At 42.1% G+C, this 16,842-nt stretch overlaps 1 protein-coding gene across 2 annotated transcripts in view; it reads left to right on the forward strand.

Annotated features, from left to right (window-relative positions):
• Nucleotides 1-627: 627 nt before the first annotated feature.
• The window catches only part of RAP2A (RAP2A, member of RAS oncogene family), a 31,589-nt gene continuing 15,374 nt past the window's right edge, over nt 628-16,842 (forward strand). Inside the window, exons 1-2 of one of the 2 annotated variants that reach the window (XM_041478275.1) lie at nt 628-1,137; nt 1,300-1,565. In XM_041478275.1, coding sequence (XP_041334209.1) covers nt 1,078-1,137; nt 1,300-1,565 — 326 coding nt within the window. In that variant the 5' untranslated portion in view covers nt 628-1,077. Of the gene's footprint in view, nt 1,138-1,269; nt 1,566-16,842 lie in introns of both variants that reach the window. The other variant, XM_041478274.1, reaches the window with a different exon arrangement.

The following is a 16,842-nucleotide window of genomic DNA, read 5'->3' on the forward strand; positions in this document are numbered from 1 at the left end:
TGGAAACAAAGTCTTTACTCCCTGTATCAAATAATTCTAGCCAATTATGACTGAGAAAAAAAAGAAGGGAAAATAAATAAAAGAAGCGTTAAGGAGTCTGTCTCGTAGCAGACAGGCAAGCATACAAGTGAGCATCTTTCCGGAGTGATACCAGTTCCTGGGAGGACCTGTGAATTCCATCCCATCAATCATCTTCATTTTCTATACTGTTTTGATGGAGCACTTTTACCAAAGTGCACCACCACTTTTACTGGCCCCTTCCCTCTATCAGAAGGGGACGAGAAGGCAGGCACCACTGCCAACAAACACCTCCGGCCGTCCCCTTGCAGGCACGGCCCAGACGGCAGTGCGTCCAAAGGGATCCAACGCGCGCCGGATCACTGCCATGGATTCGATGAATCCCACTGACTTCTACACGCAGCAGCGGGATTCACACGGCCGGAAAGCCGCCAGGTCCGGAGCGGCCCGAACTTACCGCGCCGGAGCCGCCTCCCGCCGCCCGGGAAGCGGAACCGCGGGAGCCCGGCCGCGCTCCCATTGGCTCGTCCCGCCCCTTCCCGCTCGGAGCCGGCCCGGGCGGCGGGGCCGGGGGACGCTGTGTCCCCGGAGCGACGGCACGGCAGGGGACGCGGGGAGGGGAAGGGACACGGGCGACAGCGGCGACAGCGGCGACAGCAGCGGCGCCGCCGCCCGCCGGCATCACGTGCGGCCGCCGCGCCCGGGGGCAGGAAGGGGGGCGCGCCACGTGACGGGGCGGTGCCCGCCCTCCTCTTCCTCCTCCTCCTCCTCCCCGCTCTTTCTTCCCCCGTCCCGCCCCGTTGGCTGTTGCCGTGGCGACACGGGAAGGAGGAGGCGGGGCCGCCGCCCCACCCCGGCCGCGCCGCAGCCCGTGAGCGCGGCCCCGCCGCCGGCAGCGCCGCCCAGGAGCCGCCGCGGCGGCCCGGAGCATCCGCCGGGCGGGGAGCGGAGCGGAGGCGGCTGCGGCGGCGGGCACAGGGCGGGGCGGCCGATGGCGGGGGGGTGAGGAGGGGCCGTCGGCAGGTGCGGGTCGGGCGGGCGGTCCGCGCTGGCGGGAGGATGCGCGAGTACAAGGTGGTGGTGCTGGGCTCGGGCGGGGTGGGGAAGTCGGCGCTCACGGTGCAGCTCTTTCTTCCCCCGTCCCGCCCCGTTGGCTGTTGCCGTGGCGACACGGGAAGGAGGAGGCGGGGCCGCCGCCCCACCCCGGCCGCGCCGCAGCCCGTGAGCGCGGCCCCGCCGCCGGCAGCGCTGGTGGTGCTGGGCTCGGGCGGGGTGGGGAAGTCGGCGCTCACGGTGCAGTTCGTGACCGGCACCTTCATCGAGAAGTACGACCCCACCATTGAGGACTTCTACCGCAAGGAGATCGAGGTGGACGCCTCCCCCTCCGTCCTGGAGATCCTGGACACGGCGGGCACTGAGCAGTTCGCCTCCATGCGGGACCTCTACATCAAGAACGGGCAGGGATTCATCCTCGTCTACAGCCTGGTCAACCAGCAGAGCTTCCAGGACATCCGACCCATGCGCGACCAGATCATCCGCGTCAAGAGGTGACTTGCCCGGCGGCCGCTCCTCCGGCGGCCGCGCCCGACGCCCACCTGCGGCCCGGCCCGCCCCGCCGGGGCCTGCGGGCCTCCCGCCCCCCCTCCGTGCCCTCCTCCCCCGCCCCGGTGCCCGGATCTCCGGCCCGGGGGCTGCCCACGCCCGCTCAGGTGCCTGCCCCGCGGCTCCCTTCCCTCGCCCGCCTCCCTCCGCCCTCCCCCGGGCGGCAGGGCATTGCCCCCATCCCGCCGCCCCCTCCCGAGCCGCGCCCGCAGCCCCGGGCTCCCCGTGGGCGGGCGCCGGCCGGGGGTGGCGGAGCGGGGGCAGGGGCCGGGGGCTCCGGTGGCTTCCGCCGCTCGCCCTCCCCCCGGTTGCGTGTGCGGGGAGTTTGGGGTGCTCCCGTATGGAATACGGTGGAGAGTCTGGCCAGAGGCTGGAACCGTGGGGGCGGAAAAGCAGTTCCCCCAGTGGTGCATCGGGTCAGGCAGCCCTCGAGTGCACTTTCGTGGTGGACGTGCTGTGGCCGATGTGCAGGGGAAGCACCTGGATGCTTTCGTGCGGCAGGCGAGAGATCTGCCTGTTCAGATACCTGCATAGGCATTTCCATGAACTTCTCCCTCTTAAAAGTGCAGGACGCCACCTCTTTCTCGGTGGACGTGACGGCTGTGAGTGTTAGGCCTCATGTGTGCTGGTGTTTCTCTTAAATTTCCCACGGTCTCGTTGCCAGCCGCTCTGTTAGGAGCGAGCCCACGGTGGTGAAACACCGGTGCCTACTGCCAGTGTGTTTTTATAATCGCTGCGTTGTTTAGATGTGCATCAATCAGTCAGATGTCGGCAGCTGAAATGCAGCCAGTCGCGCTAAAATAAGGGTAGATCACCATTTGAAATCATAGCAACCGTTTGAACCAGAGCGTAGATGAGAAAATGCCGCTGGCCAGACCATCGCAGGCAGACGTCTCTTACTGCCCGTGGAGAGAGGCTGTAATTATATCGCAGAACTGGTTGTAGCTTTGCCTTGGACATCTGAAAGGGAAACCCTTGTAAATAACTTAGTTGGACCACATCTGTTGGATTTGCATCTTAATGTAGAGTAGAGCATAAAAGGTGATGATAATAATAATGGCTAATCATATGGTCGGGTATGGTCTGTTCACAGAAACTGCCATTCCAGACCAAGGCCTGGGGAAGATGTATTTTGAAATTGGGGAGGAGGGTGAGTAGGGGAAAGGGGAGGGAGGAGGCAAAGCGCTGCTATTTTTAAAGACTTGCAACTTTTTCATAGTGGGTGTTTCTTAATGTGTGTCCTGACTCTCTCAGTGGAGATTTCTAAAGACCAATGTAATGGAGTTATTTTGAATTTATTATAAAAAGTGCATTTTCAGTATCCTTCCATTCTTATCGTTCTCGCATACCTTGCAGAAGGTTTTTTCTTTAAGTAGTTTGGGTAGACATTATTAATTACTAAATGCTTTTGGTTTTCTTGTACTTAATCATCACTATAAATTCATTTAGCTTCTGAATTTATATCTGTGGCTTTTGCAGCTTGCTTTGTACCTTGTGCTGGAGCAGCTGCATTCAGACCCCAGCTGACCAGCTGTAGATAGGTGAAGCAAAATAGAAAGCAGCTTGTACTTCCATAGTTACATTGACTCAGCACTGCTGAGAGTGGGTCTGAATGCTGCTCTCATTTTTCATCTGCCAGCTCTTTCACTGCAAGACTCCAGCTTTTACCTTTTGGTTAGATATTTTGTGAGACATATGAGCAGCGTTGTAATCCTAAATTTCATTTATGTAAAGTAATCTAAATGCAGCTTAAATCCTGAAAATTTTAGCAAGCCCAGATAATTTTAATTGAGTTGTAGTTGAAAGGAATATGATGCATTAAAGGGATGTAGCTTCAGCAAGGGTACCAGATTTTTACTTGTTAACTCGCCTGATTTACATATGTGGGTTGTGGTGGGGGTGTTATGTTTTGGAACTTAGGTTTGCAGGCAGTGTAAGACCTAATGTGCTGTAGACTTAAGCTTGCATCTTTCTTACCAGTTGAACCTGAAAAGTGCATATTTACAGATACAATATGCATCTGTACAAGGACTTCTAAATTATAATTTACAGTTGCAGAAAGGCATTTAATCCATGCTGAGAAACAAATAATCGTAGTACTATTTTGTTGGGGGTTTTGGATGACAACTGTATGCTTATATTGATACAAAACCATGTTCTGAAAAATCTCTGAGCTTTAGTTGTACCGAAAACCAATTGGCCAGGTCTCTAAGTGGAAGGTATCTGTGCATTTTACATATTGTCCTTGCTATTTTGTTTTATTTTCAGATGAAAGAATCCCTGTGTTATACCATAATTAGAGAGTAATTTTAATTACACTACCAAGAAGTAGAAAAGCCAGTTGAAATTCCCTCTTTGGGCTAAGAGATGCACATTTGAGTCTTCTGCTTCCCTGGTCTTATGACCACATGCCATGCCAGCTAAGCTAAGTGAGTCCTGCACCCCACCTGATGAATCTGAGTGACCTTAGAGGAATGAGCGACATGTTCATGAATGAAAGAGAGGAAACGAGTGGACCTTCGCTTAGCTCTGAAGCTTAGTGGTTAGAAGAGATTGAGATCACTCTTGCCACTCTAGTTTCTGTTCTCTTTAAATGGCTATTTAATATTAGTGCATAAATAGGCTTAGTCTGAAATCCAGCTCTGCCAGCTTGCAGAGAACTCCCCTAATGGCAAAGCTGTGAAGTTGGGCTTCCTTGTGTAGTGTGTGCAGACCTTGCATCCCTTTCAGTCATGGTGCACAGCTTTATCAAGAGTGGAAGGTGTCTTCATGGCTTTTAAACAGGTAATTAAAATTCTTTCCTGGGAAAATTTTTAAATGTAAGCAGTATTCCTCTTTTCAAAGTAAAAAAAAAAAAATTGTTTAGATCTTTCTAAGAGAGAGTCCAAGTGCTTTACCTTGAGAAGGGAGCCCTGCCAGCTCTGGGTGGATAGGTGCACCCCCAGCCGCTCTGCCTTGACAGAGGATGAGGAGGAGGAAGAGGTTTCAGAAGTGCTCACTGTACTCCGGGCTGGAGTTTCCTGCAGCGCAGAGTGCTGCCACTGTTGGATGAAGGATCCCGGTGGTACCAAATCACGGCTGCTGCTCTTCCTCCAGATGTTTCATCTGAAATGCCTTGATCCAGTCCCAGTTTGGGCACCTAGAACTGGTTTCTGGACCCTGCTTTTGCCAAATAGGTCCATTGAGCCTTGTTTCCTGATTCTTGCATATGCTGAAGGTTTGTACTGCTAGGAAGGTGGAGTGTACATAAGGTAGCTTTGAAGACTACTTACTCTCTGTATTCAAGAAGGATAAAAAGAACCAGCTGCTGCTTTACTGCCTCCTGGTGAGGTAATACACAAAGTATGTCACCTGTGCATTGGTGGGTGCTGCAGTTCTGGGGCCTTCTTCCTTAGATTTACAGGCTTGGCAGCAAAGAATTGACTTGTTTATGCTGCAGACAGAGCTCGCCATCGTTTCAGAATGAGCTGTTTTCTGGAGAAACCTTCTGTTTGTGAGAGCAGGGCTAAATTGGATGAGTGGGCCCATGCCAACAAAGGTCCGCAGTGGAGGAAGGACAGAAGCTGTCAAAAGAACAGATTGGAAGTGGTATATCCCAGTTAGATGTCAAGATTTAGAAGTAATTAGCGAGAATGAAGATAAGGTAGTGCAAATTTTATTTTTATTTTTGTGGAAAAAGGAGTTGGGTATCTTCTAACACTATTTGTGTTTGTCTGTTGTTTGATTAGAAAGCTCTCTAAAGAGAATCTGTTGGTATTTGCCAAATAACAAATTTTAATTTTTAATATGACTGCCAATGTTCTTCTATTATGAAGGTATGTTTAAAACTCACTGGGTAGCCATTCTAGGTGCTTGCTTAGCCTTCAATACTGTAATTTCTCAATCTGTTCTACAGGTGTTTTTATAGTGTTTTTTTCAGGTGAACCCCATGAAATAGGAAAGTTTTGTTATTTCTATTCAAGCAGAAAACTAGAGCCTAGAAGTAAAAGAAAACTCAAAGTTAATTCAGAGTTCTTTACTTGTAGTAATTTTTCTAGGTGTCTGACCTATGCTTTAAGTAGAGGACTGTTGCGATCACATTTTAGAGACTAACAGAGCCTACTTAAAGTATTTCTCAAAAGTGCTATTTTACTCCAAGTAGTGAAAAAAAACTCCTTTTCATTAATCTCATGCTTTTTATCTAGAAGAAAAAGACCAGAAAATTTATTTTATTTAGATTGGCTGAAAATGTAGACTAAATTATATGTGTCTTGCTATGAAATATCACAGAAATGTATCTTTGAGTTGACAATAGTCTTTGTAGTTTCTGTGGTTTATGATCATGATGAAAATCTGCCTCCCAGTCTAGGAATTCTGTGTAGAATTAAAACATATAAGAGATGTAATTATTGAAATTTATTAATTGTGAAATCATCTTCAGTCAATGATAATTGATGTATTTAGTGACTTAATGGTGATTAAGTCTGGAAAACTATATTTGAAATTACAAATTGCTTAAAAGTTTACTTGAAAATATTGCTTTCCAAATACTTTGAAATTGAAGTATGTTTTTTATTCAAAGAACATAAGATCTCTTTAAACAAGGTCAAATTTTTCAGTTTTCTGAAGTTCTGTGTATGTTGCGTCCTTATTTCCAGAAAGTATTTTTTCTACTTTTGAGAATTAGAGGATTCTTCATAAACACTAGTATAACACCTTCAACCACAAACATGGCTTCAACCTTTTAGGAAGAAACACTTAAGTGTTTGGTAGAGCTGAAGTATAGAAAATCCTGTTTCTTCTGAAGTGTACTGTATACAAAGCTTGACAAATGTCTAAGGATTTTCATAGGTGCTAGCTGTGTGGAGATAAGCAGAAATAAGCACACACTGAAATCTTTGTCTTTTTTTAGGAAGAGTTCTTTTTTGTGCAATCATCTTAATGCAATGGATTGCTTTGAGTACTCATTTTCAGGTAAAAAAAGGCTGAGTGGATAAAAAGCATGGCCCCCATTCTCTCTTTGGACAAGCTGCCAGCTACTTTTGTGCACCCATGAGGTGAAATTTAGGACTTCATTGGAAGAACAGATTAACAGATTCTAAATCTCAGTAAACATTTGCACATATTGAAGTACAATAGAAGAACTCTACTGCTCTCCCTTTTCCTTTTTTCTTTGTTAAGGGACACCTATGGATAGCTGCTTATCAGGTGGGAACCTCACAGATTTATAGGAACAAAATGTAAACACTTTAAGGATCTGTAGAGATGTAAAGGAGAGGTAAACAGAAGTAGTCATACTTAATTGACTCTGTATATAATATCAGAACTTTCAGCTGTCTGGACATCTCTTGTGTTTTATTGGAGAACTGATACATAGACTGTCCTCTAGAAAGTGTCTGTAATAGAGCATAACTCAGATTTGTGCTCTCATGTTTTTAAAGTAACTTTAGAGACCAAAAGAAGCATTGTACAGAGCTTAGATTAATTTTTTGTGTGTATGAATATACCTTTGTTTTAATTTGAAATTAATGAACTAATTCTGTCAGGTAAAATTATAGGTTCCTACAAGTCTTATACAGACAATCCTCTAAAAAACGTCTCTGACAATGTGCAATTTTAAGCTATAGAAGACTATTTTAATGTTGTTTGGCTTAGTCTTAAAATCAGATATTTCAAGGTGCTCGTGCATCTTCAGAATATGTAACCTTTAATGTTTTCCTGTAGTAACTTTTGAATTTAATTGCATATTTGCAGAGTTCTCTTGACTCTTCCCCCCACACTTTCCCACTCTCACATTCTTGATAATCTGAAATATTCATATTACTTTGAATTTCTTTCAGTGGAAAATGTGAAAATTGGAGACAATGCTTATAACCAAAGTGTTCTAATATGTTGGGGTTTTTTTGGCTGTTTCCCTGCTTCCTACCATCCCCATGGCCTAGTCCAGATAATTTTATTGGTATTCCTTCCCAAGTTTTACTTATTTTTCTCTGTAAGGTAAAATGACATGATAGCTTTCATATCCGAACACTGAATATAAATATTTTTTATCCTCTCCTGCTTTTTAGGTGTTCTTTGGACTTTTATTGAAAAAGCCAGGTAGGCAAGCTCCTTTTGTATGCGTGTTTAGTTTAGATTGTGCTAGTTTAGAGTATAGTGCCTTTCTTTTTTTTTTTTTTTTTTTTTAATGATGCCTTTCTTAGCATCATCTTCTGGGTTTGGGTTTTAATTGCTGCTGTAGCTTAAGTTGTTGTAGAGATGTGTGGATAATTTTTGGATAGCTACAATTATCAAATAGTAGAACAGTATGTGGCAAGACTTCTTAAGTTTGTTTTTGGTTGTGCAATATTGCTTGATTGTGTCTGTGTTGTAAAAATGTCATTTAATGTGTTAAAAACCAAATATTATCATGACTTTGTTTTCATAATTCAGTTCAGTAATATAGCATTAATGCTTGGGGTTGAATGTTTTCTATCTTGCACTTCATTAGACTGTTTTGACAAAGATTTTTTGAATATTTGGAAAATTTTATTTAAAAAAAATCATTGCTCATTAGAATTTCTAGTTTTGCATTTGAATTTCTGTTTTGCTGAGAGGCCAGTAATTCTTTAAATACTGTTTTTTATAGCCAACACAGTTGTCAGTAAGTTTAATATTTTCTTTCAAAATAATTCTTCAGCTGGATAGTGTGTGGATAGAAATAAGTTTCATTCTTTGGTCAAACGTGAAGCATTCTGGGTAACATAATGTTTAGTTAAAGCTCCTGTGTTATCAGGCATACTTTTTAGGCCAGAATTTCAAAAATAGACATTCTTTGGCTGTTAAAAGTTTTTAAATTAAAATGTGAAATGTCTGAGTGGGTGGATTGCCCAAAAAAATCATCAAATCCTTCCATTAAATTTCTTTTCTGGTTTTCTTAATAATTGAATGTCAGATTTTTATTTCTTGTACCTAAGAAAAAACCTGGGGTTACTGGTTATTTAATTTCTGGAGCATTAGAAGTGTTGCTCAAACAGTTTTTTTTTCCTCCTTGTAAATTGTGTAGGTGGTATGTGATGATAACGTTTTGAGAGAGAATAGGGAAGCAATCAGGACTGCAGTGCTAAATTATCCTGGCGCGTAGTGACTTGTATAAAGATTTATGTATAAAGATTTTAAGGTAACAAGAACTATAGCTATCTGCTTCTATGGGCTCTCTTATTCATTAGCTTGCTCCTGCTCTTTTCTGGGGGGGTTGGATTTGTTTTGTTCTGCTCTGGGTTTGTTTTCCAGAAGTTTCCAGTTCAGGACTAGTATTCAGTTTTTGCTGCACTAAGGCAGACACTATAGTCTAGGTGCAGTTTACAGTGGTGAGTGCAACTTGAACACTTTCTTTGTCAATGGGTTGGATGCACTTTGGCAGCTGTGTTGCCTTAAATCCTAGTCTAGACAAGAGAATTAAAGGTGTGTTATGAGCATGTTATCCTTTCTCAACACAAATGTCATGGGGCTCGCTCAGTACAGTTGGATGCTGTACTCTTCACAAATGCAATGGTGACAATATTTTAATTCTTGTCTTGGTTAGCCCTAGACTGGGTGAAAGATCAGGTGAAGGACAAACAAAATGAATGTTGTTAGGATTGATTAGTTTGTTTTGAAATATCGCTTGTGTCTTGTAGATGGAGCTTTAACAATTTTTAAATTATTATCTTCTGCAAAAGTCATGGTAATGAGGAGGACATTAAAGCATTTTTAAAATATTAGGATGCAATACTTAGGGTAGTGGTCTGTGGTAAAATAAAATACAGTTCTTACTTTAAAGAATGGTTTGGGGACTCCCATTATTGTTCTGGTTAACAGGTAGCCACCTTAACTAAAAGATTAATAGTGTTTGAGATTCCCATGCGAGTTTCAATTCAACTACAATTTAATTTAAACTGGAAATGAATTGGATAAGGCACTGAACTTAAGTGCTGTGAAAGTTGTGAAGAAGAGCTTTGATCCTGGATTTCTGATTAATTGCAAGAAAGGATGCTTTCAAGAAACAGCCAAATAGGTCACCACTAGCCTATAAGCATGTCTGCTGAATTATGAGCAAGTTTTCATAGGAGAATGTTTGAATTGTTTGCCCTCTTACCCCTAATATATTTTACAGTAAAGAGTGTAAGCCAGGACTGATCAACCTACTTTATCTGATTAGATCTGGTTGCAGTTTCCAGCACTGCTGTAACATCTTTTAAACTGCTGTGCAAAATCTTACTTGAAACATTTTATAAAATAATTGGAATGCTTCTGTCTTTTCAAAAAGCTATGAACTTTATAAGACCAATATAGAAATGCATCAATTCTTTCCTCAAGAATTCCTTTACTTTTGAAATTTCCTTACTATGTTTTTAATTTAATTTATAAATTTTAGAAACTCCTTGGTTTTGTTAGAACTAAACAATGAATAGAAAATGTTGGGCGTTTATACCATTTTCCCCAGAATTTATAAATGGGTGGGGAAAAAATTCTGGTGGGGTTTTTTTTTCACCCACCTCTGTATTTAATGCTACAAAATGCTGAACAAGTGTATTTTTTTTGCACTATGACATCAGTCCTAATTTGTATACTGCTACTTGTAAATACATGTTTTTAGGAAGGTATGTTTTCAGTCTGTGGATTACTTTCCTCTGCCAAAAGAACTTGATGTGTTATAGGTTTTCCTAGTAGTTGTCTTCTATCTCCAGGTTCAGAATTTGCCCTTCTGCTGAAATAATGCTATTGAAGGCCTGTCACATCATGGTGTCTTGTGTTTTAGCTTCAAGCATTCAGGTTGGGGTTTCTTTAATAATTGAGAGGGCAGAAGATGATCATGTTGAGCTATTTATTCTGGAGGGTTTTATCAGATGCCTTTCATATGCCTCTCACCCCACAAAGCAAAAAATCTAAACTGGTCTGAGTGTTTTTCAGTCTCCAGTTAAATTCAGGCTCTCTATCTCAGTGCTTAAAGAAGGCATCTGCTCCGTTATAACAGTTTAAGATGCAGCTAGATTCTTGGTAGCTGACATGCATGTCACTCCCTACAATGCCTGGAAGAGAGAAGAATGAGTCACCTTCTGCTGGGTTAAGGCTGCTGCAGTCCACTGTCAAAGTTCAAGTGATAATGTGAAGTGAGTTCTCCCATTCCTTTTATCCATTTGGGTGTGGTTTTAGGTTTGGAGGGAGGAGAGTGGCGGTGTTCAGTGTGGTACCTCTTAAATCTGTTCAATCTGCTTGGATTCTTTAACAGATGAGCTCCTCAGGATGCATGGAGGCTTTGGAGGTAGGAGAGCTTGGTTTCATTATTGTACCAAATGTGCAGGATGCAAGCAGGCACTCCTGGCATCAGTCTTCTGAACATGCAGTGCTCTGGAACAGATGCCTTTTTAAAAATATTTTTCCCTAATGCCAACCTTCTCTTTTTATGCATTTCATTTAGAAATAAATGAGACCTAGGCCTTTCAGGAAAAAAAACACTAAGCTATTTTGGGTCATTTCCTTAGGAATCTGCTTTGTTCTAAGGTGTGTAATACTGTTGTAGCAAACCACTCAAACTACCAAGTCATATATACAGAATCTTTTCTCTTCAGAAACAGGCTTGGCCACAGGTCAAAACACTTAATTTAAAAGAATGGGAGAGAAGTGGAAGTCAGTATGTCATCATGAAGCAACAGCTGACCTTTCCTGAAATATTATGGTCACCTGGACCAGGGGAGTCTTCTGTTGATCATTAACTATATGGGATATCAGTTTTGCATTTTTGCAGTGACTTCCTAATCTAAGGAGAATAAGCAGTCCTGAGAAATGACTGGGTACCAGTCCTGGTACCTTTCTTTATCTTGTACATCTGATCCTTTTCTGTTGTTCCCTTGGGATTTGTGAATTTGCCTTCTTGTGTCTTGTGTACTTACCTTCATAGTGGTACATCTTCAACAAAAAGATTTAAGAGTATTTTCTGAACCTGTCTTGCAGTTGAGTGGTTAGAACAGTCTTCTGGGAAAAGCAGATGTGAAACTCCTATGACTAAAGGAGGTGTGTAGTGCAAGTCTGTCACCTCATTGATCAGGGTTATAATCGCTGTACTATGTTAAGTGTGAGAAACAGCATTGACACCACTTGCTTCTATTCCCAGGGCTTTCTATGGAAGTGATCTCTATTGTGGGTTTGTTGAATATCTCACTGTTGTTGTGTTAGTAGCCTCAGTAAGCAATGTTTAGTGAATTAAGCCTCTTGAGGGACTTGGCTGCTTGCGTAAGGCTGCAGAGACCTTAGGTGTGTGACCCTGTTTTGGTTCCAGTATGTGGCTCAGCTGGGCTTGCACAGCTCTAGACCTTCAGACAGATACCTTGTTTTGACAAAAACTTTGAGTGGGTGCAGCTTTTCAAGAAATTTACTGGGGAGGTAGAAATTTTGTGGAGCAGTCTCCTGGTCATGGCCTCTAAACACTTCTGGAGATCCAGTATATTTATCTACCTCAGTTTTGCTTTCAGACCCAGGAATATTTGCCATCAGAATGAGTAAATCTCTCTACCTCCTTTTTCACAACAGTTTCATTCTGTATGTTTTGGGCAGTGAGTTTCTGAATGCCTTTGTATGACTTTTTTGGTACAGAATATGGAGTAGGCCACAGCCTTGATCAACAGCACAGGCTTAACAAGTCTTGTACTTCAGATCCCTTCCTTCTCTAGAAGTTCTATGCACAGCTTATATTATATTACTGATTACAAAATTTTATTTGGAGTAGAATCTGCTTGGAAATCTATCCTTATAGAAATACTTGTCAGAAGGGTGATAGACTCCTTTCTAGAAAGAAACTGGAGAAGAGGATATCAGGATAGCCTGTCAAGAGTCCATAGAGTTTTAATGTTAAGTATCAAATAGGAAAAAACTTGATTAGTTTGCCTTCATTAGGTATCTCTTCTGTCTCTTAGTTTGGTTGTCTGCAGCCTCACTTAACGTCAGAAGCGCAGATGCTCAGCAGTCTCATGCCATCTCTTTCTCCAGTAGCTGGTATAGGTTAGTCATGTGAGAGAATCAATAGCCTTGTGCTCCTTGGTCCTTGATGTTCTAGAAAATTTAGACATGATGACACATTGTAGAATTTCACTCAGTCCAAATATTCCCAAAGTTCATTAAAACTGGGGAGAAGCCAGGCTGCCTGCTGCGTGTGGCTATGTTTTGATGGGAGTGGGGTTCGAGAGTCCTCTGCTGCCTTTGAAGATAACATAATGGATCAGCTGATAATTTTGCCTGGACTAAATAAATGGGTATCTATCTAATAGTCTCACCTTTAGTCTGGTACCATAGAGGGTGTAGCTGTCCCATCTGGGATTTTGTAAGCTCTGTTACTTAACAAAGTATCACTGTCTTATTGTAGTTGTTGCAAATTTCTGAGTCTGTTTTACTATCTAGCAGTTTGTAGTCAAACTTCTTGTAACTCTTTTATTTCTCATACTCTCTTGTAACCAGATCTCTTAGCAACCAAAATCAGAATATTGTTTCCTGTCAGATGAGTCTGTTAACAACCCTTGGCAAGGAATGCTGTTCGTATTACCACTCCAAGTTCCAGTTTTTACATTGTGGGAATGGTCCTGCTGCCACCAGGCCTTTTGCCCCAGATTCCACACTGACCATGTAATTGGAAGAGTCGCTCCTCATCTGTGTGAAGGTGGTTTTCAGGAGCCACAATGAGCAAGTGCAGTCCTTGGACTGTCTCCTGATGGACTGGAGCTACTTTTCCTTTCATGTTTTTGATGTTACACTGTTGGTTACGCCTGTAATTGCCAAGAGCTCGACTGCTGGGCTGCAGTGATGGTTTGTAGACAGGACGTGTGAACATTTAATGGGAAGCAGGGCCCTTTCTCAAGGGAAGGAGGTGATGGGCACTTGCAGATGATATGAACCCTCCATCACAAGACTAAACTGTACAGGTGTGTTCAAAGGGCCTGTATCTCTCAAAATTATATCACAAGAAGCTGAAGATAAACATCATGGTAGCTTGATGGTAGAAAGGTGGTTTATCCAGACTGCTTTGTCTTAGGTACTTTAATAAATCTTTGAACAAATCCATGCAATTCAGGTTTACCTACCAAAGTTTACAATGTAACTCTGTTATGGAAAGGAAAACGAAATATGCAGAAAGCCACCATTGGAGTACTTGAACTTAAAATGTCCAAAGTGCTCTGGAACATAAGGAAGAGGGAAGGCAGGTGCTATGAATTGCAGGGCTTGCTAATGTGTCCCTAGGCTTGACAGGGACATATTGGAGAAAAAGAAACTACCCTGTGTTTACAAAGTTTTTACTTCTGGAAAGATTTGCTGCATTGTAGGCTTTACAGAGGAAAGAAGTATGATTTTTGAAAAAAGAAAATATTTCCATGGCTTCTCAAGAACTTCATCATTCAATATAATTGCTGCAATTTATTGCAAAATATTACCTTTTCTATTTTTTTCTCATGAACTATACTTGGTAAAAAATAAACAAAAAAAGAGAAAAGCATGATTTTTTAAATTAGTCTGTTCAAGAAAGAAAACAAGTAACCTAAAGGGTGTTATTCCCGCATAACTTGGGGAATGTTGAATTCTCCTCCAGATGGTTTTTAGTCAGAAATAGTGAATGCCATTGTGGTAGCTGTGAAAGGTTATTCCCGCACAACTTGGGGAATGCTGAATTCTCCTCCAGATGGTTTTTAGTCAGAAATAGTGAATGCCATTGTGGTAGCTTCATCTGCCAGAGAGGGACAATGGTGAGCTCAGCCTTGGATGAAAGCTGAGAAGTCACACCTTGAAAGTCCATCATTACTCTAAAATTAAGCAATTGTATTGCCTTCCTAGCTGGGATAATTAGTCTGGTAATTGAAGTTTACATTCTTCTCCAAGAAATGATCAAAATGCTTGCTTTGAAAGACTTTGTCAGCAAGAAATGTGGTTAGATTAAAAGGACTGGGAACAGTCTAGGCTTCACACCTCTGCACACACCTTCAGATTAATTGGAATGGCCTTTCTGAATAGGACAACTTAATGTGGAAAAAATAATTAATGAACTATTTTCAGGAAATTCTAGTTACCAATTAGTGATTCAATGAAGAAGGTGTAATGGACTTGGGGATGTGTGCACAGTACCTTTAAATATAACCTCTTTCTTAAAAGAAAACCTTCTTTTTCAAATATTTCAATATTTTCACATATTTTCTTACTGTTACTTTAGAGCGTTAAGTATACAAATTACCGTCCTTTCTCTACCTAAAATGTAACAAATAGACATGTAAATATTGGGGTAATATTTTGTTTCTTAGAATAAAATGAAGTACATGCTGGTTTTTTTAAATTAAGTTTGCTCAGAAGAAGAGACATTTAAAATGTATGTACAACATACACATACAAATATATGCATATATGTACACAAGAGATTTTCAGTCTTTTAGACATCTGGGGTCAGGACTCAGGATAAAAGGAAAAAATGAATGAATTCTATCAGGTTCTGCAGTCATCTTCTGTTTAAAAAAAATTAAAATAGGCTTTGTCTACATGTGAAAATTCTTTCACCAAATTGCTTCTGAACAAATTTGTTTAAACTAATGTAAAGCCACATTGTTTGTCTCATACCTAATTTGGGCAATATAAAAATTGGTATCCATGCAGGAATTTGCAGCATTTTAAGGAAGTTTCTTAGCTTTTCCTGGCTTGTTTTTGTTTCCCTCTCAAAAAAAAAAAAAAAAATTATGTCAGTAAGAAACACAGGCACTGATTTCGTTCTGTTTCCCTCTCTCACACACCTGTGCACGGGTTGCTTTTTCTGTCAGCAAGCGGGGCCCATGCTCCCCGTCTGTGGGTGACACCGGCCATGGGCCGGCGCACGGCCACCAGCCCCAGGCAGAATGCCAGCGCGGAGCCGCTCCGCTGCCCAAGGGATGCTGCCAGCCGGAGCCCTGGGCTCTGACCCGGTGCTGCTGACACAGCTTTGGCACGGCCAGGGTGCCCGCATCCCCAGAGGTGCAGCAGCGTGGTGGTGGTGGGGGAGTGCCGGGGGCCAGCCTTGCTGCTGGGGCTAACAGGTACAAGATAAAACAGTCTGCAGGCTTGACTGGCTGCCACAGAGTGTCTTCGTGGACAATAAAATGGCTGTCAGACAGGTTAGTAAAACTCTTCTGGGAAAGATGAGCTTTTTATAACCTAGAGTAGACCCAAGGAAATTAACATTTATACAGTAGTTAAAATATAAATAGCTCGACATCTGAGATGATGACTATATCTGAGTTCCTCATTCTAGATGGCTTCATTTTGATAGGTAATCAAGTATTAGATTTGAGATATTCATACACACATCTATGTATGTGAGAAAAAGTAAAATGTTCAGATTTCACTGTTTTACCTGGTACCCCCCTGTATTTAATGTCATCTTATAAACATGTTCTTACTAAGAAATGTCTGGATATTCAAATGGATCATATTCACAACACTGGTTCAGAATGAAGTGGTCTGTTGTTTTTCTTTAATTGGTACCCGTCTTATTGTAGAAATAATGAAAAAATCTCCTAAGAAAATTATTTCTCAAGTTTATGCTCAAGATAGAAGGGAGATTATCAAGAAATTGTTCTCTATATTTGTCTTTATTCCACTTAGAGGTAGTGTATTGGGAGGCAGTATTTTATATTTGAAGATGAACCAGAATTTATTTTAATAAGAACAAACAAGTAACAAGCTATCAAAAAATCCTGACAATTCTGAAGCTCTTATTTTGGTCTGTTCATCTTTAGATATGAAACAGTTTCACGTAACAAGATAATTGTTAATAACTTTTTGAATAATATTTCTGGAGATAGAAAGTTGAGGTGTTGAACTTGGAGCTGACTTCTTAAACCTGTGGAGAATGAAACCTTCTTGGTGCTCTGTTTATTCTAACATTCCAATTATTTATAGTAGACATATGGTAATTAGATAAATTATTCTGTAAGGTAAAGGCCACCAGCTTTCTGAAGTAATGGCAGAATGGTTTTGCTTACCAAGTTGAAAATAAAATGTTCTGGTAGAAACTTGGCAGGAGTGAAGAGGCTTTCAGAGCATCTGCTCATGATACCAGTCAAGGCCTTGGATTTTTACTTTTTGGTAGAGGAGGGTTTGACTATGGTCAAAAGGAACTGAAAAAAGACTACTATTTCTGCAGTTAAAGAGAAAATGCATTTACACTGTTTTGTCCTGAATTGGTTCACTGGATCAGTGTGGTCACTTGCTTAGAGTTTCTGT

Source organism: Pyrgilauda ruficollis, unplaced genomic scaffold, assembly GCF_017590135.1.
Source record: "Pyrgilauda ruficollis isolate IOZ18807 unplaced genomic scaffold, ASM1759013v1 scaffold44, whole genome shotgun sequence".
NCBI lineage: Eukaryota > Metazoa > Chordata > Aves > Passeriformes > Passeridae > Pyrgilauda > Pyrgilauda ruficollis.